This window comes from Erpetoichthys calabaricus, chromosome 4 (genome assembly GCF_900747795.2).
Source record: "Erpetoichthys calabaricus chromosome 4, fErpCal1.3, whole genome shotgun sequence".
Taxonomy (NCBI): domain Eukaryota; kingdom Metazoa; phylum Chordata; class Cladistia; order Polypteriformes; family Polypteridae; genus Erpetoichthys; species Erpetoichthys calabaricus.
Genome location: NC_041397.2, coordinates 244,107,625 through 244,118,992, shown reverse-complemented (window position 1 = coordinate 244,118,992; position 11,368 = coordinate 244,107,625). Strand labels below are relative to the sequence as shown.

At 42.5% G+C, this 11,368-nt stretch overlaps 1 protein-coding gene across 1 annotated transcript in view; it reads right to left on the bottom strand.

Annotated features, from left to right (window-relative positions):
- Window positions 1–3,029: 3,029 nt before the first annotated feature.
- Window positions 3,030–11,368, bottom strand: part of ilk (integrin-linked kinase) — a 53,815-nt gene continuing 45,476 nt past the window's right edge. The window contains exons 12-13 of the mRNA XM_028800523.2: window positions 6,231–6,361; window positions 3,030–3,986 (exon numbers count right to left, since the gene is read on the bottom strand). Of these exons, the coding sequence (XP_028656356.1) occupies window positions 3,837–3,986; window positions 6,231–6,361 (281 nt within the window). The 3' untranslated portion in view covers window positions 3,030–3,836. The remainder of the gene's footprint in view (window positions 3,987–6,230; window positions 6,362–11,368) is intronic.

Here is an 11,368-nt window from a genome sequence, read left to right as displayed (position 1 = left end):
TAGTCAAATTGAAGCTGAAGTGCTGGTGCGACCTTTTTTTTTTTTTAACCAAACTTCAAGAAGTGAGATGATGTACACAGTGTTACATTCAGGGAATCACTTAACTGTTTTGAACAGTGGAAGCATATTTTTTATCTTATTTTGACTTCATCAAAGAGACAGATTATCACATTTTTATTACAAATTTTTGTACATAAGAGTCACATCTAAAAATAACAGTGATAACAGAATACAATTACATGTATCAGTAGGGTATTAGTCGAGTGTGTAAAATGTTTTAAAACATGCATTTTAAAAACATAATTTAGTTAAAAATTGACCCCCCAATGATCTTGTGGTTGCTGAAATAGCTTTCACAGATACCAAACTACAACTCACGTGATGTAAAAAATGCATTTCTTTTCAATATTGTTAGTTGTAGGTTATGGCGAGCTTGTAGTAGTATAGAGTAATATAGTTCATCTATCTTAAATGTAAAATTTTAAAAAGCAGTACCCTACTGAGATTTATCTAAATCTCATTCTAAAATTGTTGCCTGAAATGGACCATGATGGAGAACAGGTCATTGTGGAGTTTTGAAAATAATTCATAGTGTCCAAGAAATATTGAATCATTATAAACTGCAGATAATGCAGCCATTAGGTTGTTTCTCGTGTTGGTTCTTCATTGTGTATACAAGAGCTCTCAGAGCCACCCTTACACAGCTTCTTTTTCCACTTTGATTCATTTCCAGACAAGTGAAGTGACTTTTTGCTTCCTTTTCCTTGCATTTTTTACTTTTTCAGTTATGAAGATCATGTAAGTCACCTGGTAGGACTTGAATCAGCAGAATTGAGTTGATGTTACTGAGATCTCACAGGCTACTGAGGCAATGGTGAGTTCCCTACCACACATGCAAATCTGCTGGCATTTCCCGATTTGTACTGGGAATTGTTTTACCATCAGAAGCAAGTATTGGACTAGCAAATTAATAATAAATACAAAATGCACAAGCTGAAATAACCTCTCTTAAGGTAAATTTGAAACAACACATTTTCAGTTATTTAAGTCACACAAAGCATCTGTTTTAAGTTGGACAATTTGAAACTCACAAATGGGAGTTTTTAAAAATGTGTACAGTGCTCTACTCAATAACGTGTATCAAAATTTAAAAAAATGTTCCACTGGAAGCCTAGTTGTTATGCAGACAGACAAAAATGTATAGCAATAAAAGTTTTTTTGCTTTACAAAAAAAAGAAAAAACAGCACTGGAATCTGTTCAAAGATGGGTAAACAAAGGCATCACTGGACATCCAGACAGCTCCTTTAGGCAACATGGAGACTCAGGGTCTTCAAAATCCACAAAGGCCCCAGGAAATCTGATCCAACAGAAATCTGCCACTTAAATAGGAAATCATGTTGTCTACAGGGTGCACGGGAGGGGATGTCAGAAGAAAGCAGGTAAGGAACATGTCTGTCTACTTCCTCCTGAACTCCAACATCATTGACCCTAAAGAAGATCAGAAGACCTTCATCCATACTCACAAGAACTCCTCTGTAAAAGGATTACCAACACAGCTAACCTTGTCTCTGAAGAATAATCGTAAAATCCATACTTTACTTGGTGTTAGCCACCAATTTTTACTCCTGTCATCACATTAAACAAAGCATTTTCTTTGTGGACCCCAAACCTTTGTTATACCTATGAGTATATTTGTGAAGAAAAATGGTATCAAGGTCAAACTAATAGAAACTGTGCCCAGGATGGAAACTACGAATAATGTCACAGAGAAAGGTTTGCCAGAGTCTACAAAATAGTAGTTGAAACACTCAAATGGCTATGAAAGAGTGTGAACAATAGGCACCTGATCCGGTCCCATCCAGATCTACTTTGTTTCTTATACTGCAAGGAAGGGCAGTCTTCATCTGTCTCCTGGAGTTACGTCTTCCTTTTAGTGGTTCTGTGCCCTTACATTGTTTCATAATGATCACCATCACATTATCCTCTGAGAGACTTTCAAAATCTACAAATATCCCACTATTGCATTAACTCAGTGAATTTCACATGGAAATATATCCACCAGTTAGCACTCTCCGTTAACAGTTGGTAGATTCTATGCAAGCTCTTTTGGTCAAATGGTTTTAATGCTTTTTTATGCACTACTGTCAAAGTCCATACTTCTGATACACAAAGCCAGACCTCTCAGACTCCTTAACCTGAATGATTGTATGTTGATAACGAAGAAACGCCTCACTGTACTCAAAACTGGAGTAAAGGCAGACGCAAGCGTTGATCTCCTCATTCAAGTATGGTCTTGTTAAACTTGATCAATAGAATTAAGCATCACAATTTTACAAACTATTGAAAGCTTTACACCTATTAACTACAGCAGTTACATATGTAGAAGGATACCTCCCACCAAGATACATAACAATGCCAATGCCACTGGAGACACAGGAACCTAATAAATGGCAAGGCATTAACTCCTTTCACTCTCCTCTGCTTTGGGACTTGGCCATTATCTTGTCATCTGTCACCATGCAGCAATGTCTCCACAAAGTTCAATAAGCTAAAAGGATGTCAAAGCATTCAGCAATAAACTGAACGGTTGAGCCAAACGCAAAAGTCCATCAATTCTTACAGAGTCCAGCCTTTAAACAGTAAAGTCTTCCAGTAGCCCATTCCTTTATCAGTACGTTGCCATAATGAAAATCCCAGAATGAATTTACTTGCTTTGGGATGAAGTCCAGCAGAGTGCAGTTTGTTTTCAAGTACACATTCAATATTACAGGCAGCAACAAGGGCAGTCAGTTATGCTTTTGCACTTTATAATCCCCACACTCCTTTTGCTGAGACTGTCCAGTTTTAAGGCACAAGAAAACTCCAACCCATCACCCCCCCAATCCCCAACCCCCCCACCCCCAAAGCCACTTACAGGCAATTCTGGGTAAGTACCCAGGGCCGTGGCAGGAATACTGGTCAGGTTCCATTCTTCAGCATTTTAGCACAGTTTCTATCAGGATCAAAACCATTTGCCACCATTTGGCTGACTTACAGTATATATATTTATTGTTGACATACTTTTAATAAAAATACATACAGTATATAAACCAGAATTGTGTCTATTATAGGAAAGCACACCAATGCATCAGTCAAATAAAACTGTACTTTATAAACTAAAGTATCTTTCTTCAGTGATATAGTACAATAAATGCAAAATGTGTGTAAAGAATAACATATCTATCTTTATACAGTTTTGTATATATGCTGTTGTTATAAAGAAAATAATTTAATTATATTTGATCACATGCACATGACCATAATAGGTTTTTTCTTTTACTTCTTCCAAAATGATCTGAGATAGGGCAGGCTTTGGCATAAAGATACAAGACATTAAAATTATAAAAAGCAAAAACTGAGTGTTTAGGACAGGTTACAAAATACAAGACACCCCGCCAAAAAGTAAACATGGCGATGTTATACTTGTCTTTCTGTAAAACATGTAATCTTCATAGAATACTTGCTATAAATAGAGGTGAGTGAAAAGGGTGATTGTGACTTTTAAAAAGAAAAAGCAAAACAGAAGATAAATAGTCTTAGTAAAAAAAAAAAAAAAAGGCACACCGGCTTTTTCACAGTGGCAGAAGTCTTAATCCTTAATTATCAAACATTCCATTCATGTTCAAGTGTTTTTTCCTTTTGTAACTTGCATCCCTTACTGCTGTACACTTGAGTTAGTAACACTAACTGAGGTTACAGCAAACAAAATATGTAAAGTAAATTAAATATCAAGACACTGCTCTTATTAAGTGGCACTTTAAAGCTGGAAGGTGTGTGTTCCAAATACTGTTGGTATTTACTTGTCCTGCATTTTCTCAAGAATAGGCACGATCATATCAAATTTTGGTCGTTTGGCAGGATCCTCGTTCATACAGATCTTCATCAGCTTACATATATGGGGTGAAATTCCTGGTGGGATGGTAGGTCTAAGGCCCTCAAGTGCAACCTGCCAAGCCAAAGAGAAAGAATTAGCAAAGAAGCAGACTTTTTGTATAATGTTATAAAAAAATGAATGGCATATTTTTTCTAATATTCTGTCAGATTTTTTTTTTAATCATATGAAATGTAAATTAAGTCCTGTATAGCTGTAGTAGTTGGGCATACAATCACAATTCAGTTACCTATATCAAAAAATAAATGTTCCTAAGTCTATAGTTAATAATCATTTTGAATCCATGATAGTCAATTAAAGCAGAGATTCAATCTGGTTACAATGCCCAATCCACATCTGCAATAAAGGTTAAAACTTTTTTGTAAAACTGAGATTCAAGAAAGAAACTATTACACCATGTTGCAGAATTCATCTTTACTAGGCTGGTGCTGCACAGTTTTTCCAGTTACACAGCCATACTGTACACACTGTTTTTTACTCATGCTGCACACTGCCATAGTTTTCCTTTCACAAAAATGAAGACTGCCCCATCAACTTTGTTGCATTTCCTAACATGGCTAGTATCATCATTATTTACTGTATAATACCTAATTTATAGTAAAATCAAGTTACACTTCACAGTAGTTCCAAGGAAAACAAATATTAAACTAAAACACTTCATTTAAATCTACACAATTTCATAATATTCATTGCAATTCTGTTATTCTGTCCCCACAGTCCAGGATTTAATTGGAAATAAAATCTATTTAGGGTGGCACAGAGGTGGTGCACTGGTTACTTATTGTTATTAAATCACAGCTATGAACACATGGTTTTGATTCTTGGAATATTTGTACATATATTTGGTCTTACATTCCAGATATGTGTTGTGTTAACAGATGACTCTAAGCTGGACTGCTAAAGGTGTCTGTGGCAGTGTGTGCCTGACTGCTCCCTGTACTTCACTTGGCTTCTGTTGATTACTGGTTCCTGTCTAACACCTAGTACTGTAAACTGTAATGAAAGATTGGTGCATTCACAAAATTAATGAAAAGCTAGATGAACAAAATGTAACAAATTCAGAAAAAGTGGAAGATGTAAAAATGATCCGGATTTATGCCCATGTCTATGTTATTTTTGTTGTCGTTTGCTGAACATTCATGTTACTTTAGATACAAATGCTGCCACAACTTTAACACCACAACAATGTGAGACAACACATCTTACAAAAATACATTTATGTAAAAATAAATATAAAAAACATGGGAAGGGAAAGAAAGGAATAAAGAAGGTAAAACACAAACCTCTGAAATAACATTCCTGCCAACACTCTTAAACTAACCTGCCCACCACACTTTACTGTACTGGTCAGAATGTAATCCTACAATACTAATTAGCAGTCTAACACAAATTACTGCAGCCATCGGGGGTTTCTGATGAGAAGTCTAAATATGGACCTACTAAGAGGTGATAAAGACAAGGCTTCCCTGTTAATCACCCAGAGAATACCCACCCCATCCTCCATCTACAAACATATTATGTATTTAGGTATAGGGTCCCATAAAAAAATTTACAAAATATGCCATATCAATAAGATATAGTGGTCATATGCCACTTCAAGGCTCATGTTATAGGCTGAACTGGAGTAGGCTGTGGTGCTTCAAAAGAATGAGTATTATTTGAGACAAAATTTTACTCCTTTTTTGCTGCAGAGAAGTCAGTAAACACAACATATGCACTTTGAAGAACATATGTACTTGGTGTAAGCCAAAGCACCTTCTGCATAACCTTCAGAGCAGGAGACTCAGTTAACTAAACTTCAGCAGCTAAAATCAATCATTGATAAACAGGAAATCCTAGGCTTGTTCACAGTTGTTGCATCTATACAAACTGAGTTGGGAAGGTCTGGCATACAGTGAGTGCTTCACTTGGAGATGTAGCCAGCGGGTCATTAAGCACGTTGAGTTTAGATAACATCTGCACAAGTGATACAAGTACACAACAACATGCAAAACTCTGCTGTTGAGTACATCTACACCTAATGGAAAATCGTATGTAGAAAAATATGGAATGTTGAAAAAAAGTTTTCAAATATATAAAAAAAAAAATACTGTAAAAACAGCAAAACTGGTATATAGATATAAACAAACGACAACACAAATACAAGGTATTTTTTAAACTAAGGGTTTTAGGTTGATGTATTTAGTCATGTGTGGCCATATATGACAAAGCAGTATGCATGCATAACTTTTTGGATGGCTAAGGAAACAAAAATGGACAGGCACATGTCCTCATCTCAGTCATTTGCTATATTCATACCTTCATGCCAATTTCCATGTTAGAAAGATCTGCAAATGGTACTTCACGTGTTACCAACTCCCAGAGCAACACTGCAAAACTCCACATATCTGCAGATCGGCGATTAATTTCTTCTGGCTTCTTTTGCAAAGCTGTTAAAGGACAGTAAAAAGTCTACATTATCACTTTGATATTTTAATGAACTAAAATGAAATAAAATAGATTCTGTACTGCTTCTAATATTTTTACACTACCGACTTCATTATCGAGAATGTTTGTTCACATATGTAGGTAGATCCAAAGAGAACCAGCATCTTTTGAGAATACCCCCTCATGTGTGCAAAGTTCTTATTTTTGAGGGAAGAATAAAAATCCAGCAGTGATACACTACTGGCAGAGCACTTTAAGTCAGTATCAGACTGCAGGTCAATGAGTTTGAGCTGAACATCACTGGTACATTTTCCACAAGTGAAGGGAGAAGAAATCATGTACATTTCACTCCCAACTGTTTTGAAGTCTTCATATTGCCTTGAAAACTCACCATGCAGTGCTCTTAACATGGATGAGTACCTACGGAGGTGATCAGCTGATGGTGTGGTTTCTTTCAGTGTTGGCCTCCAAATGGTTTGAAAGAAACTGCAATTTTCTCATGAAAGCCTTCACCACGCTGTACATTTCATGTGTAGAGAGTCCCTTGCCTTGTAGATTGGTATTTAATTTATTCATTAATGCAGTCACATGAATAGCAAATGCAAGATCTGCCAACCAGTTGGCATCTTAGAGCTCTTGGAGGTCCTTGCCTTTTTCTCACAAAACTCTCGAATCTCTGCTCTCAGGTCTCATACTCTTAAGCACTTTGCCCAAGATGAACCATCTGACAGCTGTGTGGTAGTCTGTCACCACATTCAGTTTTATGCTCCTCCAAAGTGCAACAAACTGTCTGTAATTAAATGTGTTTGCCCTGATGAAGTTAACTATTTTAGTTGCAACATTAATAACAAGGTTCACCTTTAGCACTGACTTATATAACACATCCTGATGTATAATACAATGTAAAAATACCAATTTCTGTTTTGGGTTCATTTCAGCTACTTTATTTTGCATCTTCTTCAAAAGTGCAACATTTTTCCTTGTCAGATTTGGATAACTGTTGGTTGTAACACCTGCCAGTTTGTCCCATTTCAGTCCTCGCTTGTGCAAGCATGCATTTACCTCTGTGAACAAATTGTTCCCCATCGTTCTCCCTTTCATTGACAGTATTGCTGCCATCTCCTTCATAACCTCAAAGTCTTTCATTATCCCACGTACAAAGATGAGTAACTGGGCTGTGTTGCAGACATCACAGCTCTTGTCCACAGCCAATGAGAAAATGTCAAAATTCTCCACTTTGCTTTGCAGCTGAAGCTCCAGATTTCCAGCGATGTCCATGATCCTTCTTGTTACGGTTCTTGCAGAGGGGCAGATTCTGAAATGCTTTTTTCTTCTTAAAGCATATTAGCGCTGCAGAGTCCACCAAACACTTTTTAATAAAATCCACATCAGAGAATGGCTTACTGTTTTTTGCGATTTTGTTGGATATTGCAAAGCTGGTGTTGACTGCTCAATCACTGGATGAGTGGTAAAAAGCCCTTGTTGCTTTTGCAGCTTAGTGAGCAAAGCTTCAGTTATCTGTGCCTATTCTGTAACCGTCAAGTTCAGTTCTTATATTTCTCTGTGTGCTTTGTCTTGTAATGGTGATTTAAACTGTAATCCTTAAACAAAGAAATCTGTTCTCCACAAACTAAGCACATGGCTTTACGTTTGTCTTTGGTAAATAAACACTTGGAAGTCCACGTCTTGTTAAAAATTCTACATTCTTTATCAATATTTCTTTTTTAACATAAGCTGATAATTTTGAAGGCTAACAGCTAACTCACTATTCTCATAAACGTTTGTTCGCCAACACAAGAACATACATATATTATCCATCCATCCATCCATTGTCTCCCGCTTATCCGAGGTCGGGTCGCGGGGGCAGCAGCTTGAGCAGAGATGCCCAGACTTCCCTCTCCCCGGCCACTTCTTCTAGCTCTTCCGGGAGAATCCCAAGGCGTTCCCAGGCCAGTCGAGAGACATAGTCCCTCCAACATGTCCTGGGTCTTCCCCGGGGCCTCCTCCCGGTTAGACGTGCCCGGAACACCTCACCAGGGAGGCGTCCAGGAGGTATCCTGATCAGATGCCCGAGCCACCTCATCTGACTCCTCTCGATGCGGAGGAGCAGCGGCTCTACTCTGAGCCCCTCCCGGATGACTGAGCTTCTCACCCTATCTTTAAGGGAAAGCCCAGACACCCGGCGGAGTAAACTCATTTCAGCCGCTTGTATTCGCAATCTCGTTCTTTCGGTCACTACCCATAGCTCATGACCATAGGTGAGGGTAGGAACATAGATCAACTGGTAAATTGAGAGCTTCGCCTTGCGGCTCAGCTCCTTTTTCACCACGACAGACCGATGCAGCGCCCGCATTACTGTGGATGCCGCACCGATCCGCCTGTCGATCTCACGCTCCATTCTTCCCTCACTCGTGAACAAGACCCCGAGATACTTGAACTCCTCCACTTGGGGCAGGATCTCGCTACCAACCCTGAGAGGGCACTCCACCCTTTTCCGGCTGAGGACCATGGTCTCGGATTTGGAGGTGCTGATTCTCATCCCAGCCGCTTCACACTCGGCTGCGAACCGATCCAGAGAGAGCTGAAGATCACGGCCTGATGAAGCAAACAGGACAACATCATCTGCAAAAAGCAGTGACCCAATCCTGAGCCCACCAAACCGGACCCCCTCAACACCCTGGCTGCGCCTAGAAATTCTGTCCATAAAAGTTATGAACAGAATCGGTGACAAAGGGCAGCCCTGGCAGAGTCCAACTCTCACTGGAAACGGGTTCGACTTACTGCCGGCAATGCGGACCAAGCTCTGGCACTGATCGTACAGGGACCGAACAGCCCTTATCAGGGGGGCCGGTACCCCATACTCTCGGAGTACCCCCCACAGGATTCCGCGAGGGACACGGTCGAATGCCTTTTCCAAGTCCACAAAACACATGTAGACTGGTTGGGCAAACTCCCATGCACCCTCCAGGACCCTGCTAAGGGTATAGAGCTGGTCCACTGTTCCGCGACCAGGACGAAAACCACACTGTTCCTCCTGAATCCGAGGCTCGACTATCCGACGGACCCTCCTCTCCAGGACCCCTGAATAGACTTTTCCAGGGAGGCTGAGGAGTGTGATCCCTTTGTAGTTGGAACACACCCTCCGATCCCCCTTCTTAAAGAGGGGGACTACCACCCCGGTCTGCCAATCCAGAGGCACTGTCCCTGATGTCCATGCGATGTTGCACAGGCGTGTCAACCAAGACAGTCCTACAACATCCAGAGCCTTGAGGAACTCCGGGCGTATCTCATCCACCCCCGGGGCCCTGCCACCAAGGAGTTTTTTGACCACCTCGGTGACCTCAGTCCCAGAGATGGGGGAGCCCACCTCTGAGTCCCCAGGCTCTGCTTCCTCATTGGAAGGCATGTTAATGGGATTGAGGAGGTCTTCGAAGTACTCCCCCCACCGACCCACAATGTCCCGAGTCGAGGTCAGCAGCGCACCATCCCCACCATATACAGTGTTGACACTGCACTGCTTCCCCTTCCTGAGACGCCGGATGGTGGACCAGAATCTCCTCGAAGCCGTCCAAAAGTCGTTCTCCATGGCCTCCCCAAACTCCTCCCACGCCCGAGTTTTTGCCTCAGCAACCACCAAAGCCGCATTCTGCTTGGCCTGCCGGTACCTATCAGCTGCCTCCAGGGTCCCACAGGGTTCGGGGATTGCCGCCACGACAGGCACCGACCACCTTACGGCCACAGCTCCGGTCAGCTGCCTCAACAATAGAGGCACGGAACATGGCCCATTCGGACTCAATGTCCCCCACCTCCCTCGGGATGTGGTCGAAGTTCTGCCGGAGGTGGGAGTTGAAGCTACTTCTGACAGGGGGCTCTGCGAGACGTTCCCAGCAGACCCTCACAACACGTTTGGGCCTACCACGCCTGACCGGCATCCTCCCCCACCATCGAAGCCAACTCACCACCAGGTGGTGATCAGTTGACAGCTCCGCCCCTCTCTTCACCCGAGTGTCCAAGACATGTGGCCGCAAGTCCGATGACACAACCACAAAGTCGATCATCGAACTGAGGCCTAGGGTGTCCTGGTGCCAAGTGCACATATGAACACCCCTATGCTTGAACATGGTGTTCGTTATGGACAATCCGTGACGAGCACAGAAGTCCAAAAACAAAACACCGCTCGGGTTCAGATCAGGGGGGCCATTCCTCCCAATCACGCCCTTCCAGGTCTCACTGTCATTGCCCACGTGAGCATTGAAGTCTCCCAGCAGAACGAGGGAGTCCCCAGAAGGTATGCCCTCTAGCACCCCCTCCAGGGACTCCAAAAAGGGTGGGTACTCTGAACTGCTGTTCGGTGCATACGCACAAACAACAGTTAGGACCCGTCCCCCCACCCGAAGGCGAAGGGAGGCTACCCTCTCGTCCACCAGGGTAAACCCCAATGTACAGGCTCCAAGTCGGGGGGCAATAAGTATACCCACACCCGCTCGGCGCCTCTCACCGGGGGCAACTCCAGAGTGGTAGAGAGTCCAGCCCCTCTCAAGGAGATTGGTTCCAGAGTCCAAGCTGTGCGTCGAGGTGAGTCCGACTATATCTAGCCGGAACCTCTCAACTTCGCGCACTAGCTCAGGCTCCTTCCCCTTCAGAGAGGTGACATTCCACGTCCCAAGAGCCAGCTTCTGAAGACGAGGATCGGACCGCCAAGGTCCCCCCGCCTTCGGCCACCACCCAACTCACACTGCACCCGACCTCCTTGGCCCCTCCCATACTTGGTGAGCCCATGGGAAGGGGGACCCACGTTGCCTCTTCGGGCTGTGCCCGGCTGAGCCCCATGGGTGCAGGCCCGGCCACCAGGCACTCGCCATCGAGCCCCACCTCCAGGCCTGGCTCCAGAGTGGGGCCCCGGTGACCCGCGTCCGGGCAAGGGAAAATGCCGTCCAAAATTGTTTTTCATCATAGGAGGTTTTGTTTAACCGCTCTTTGTCTCATCCCTCACCTAGGACCAGTTTGCC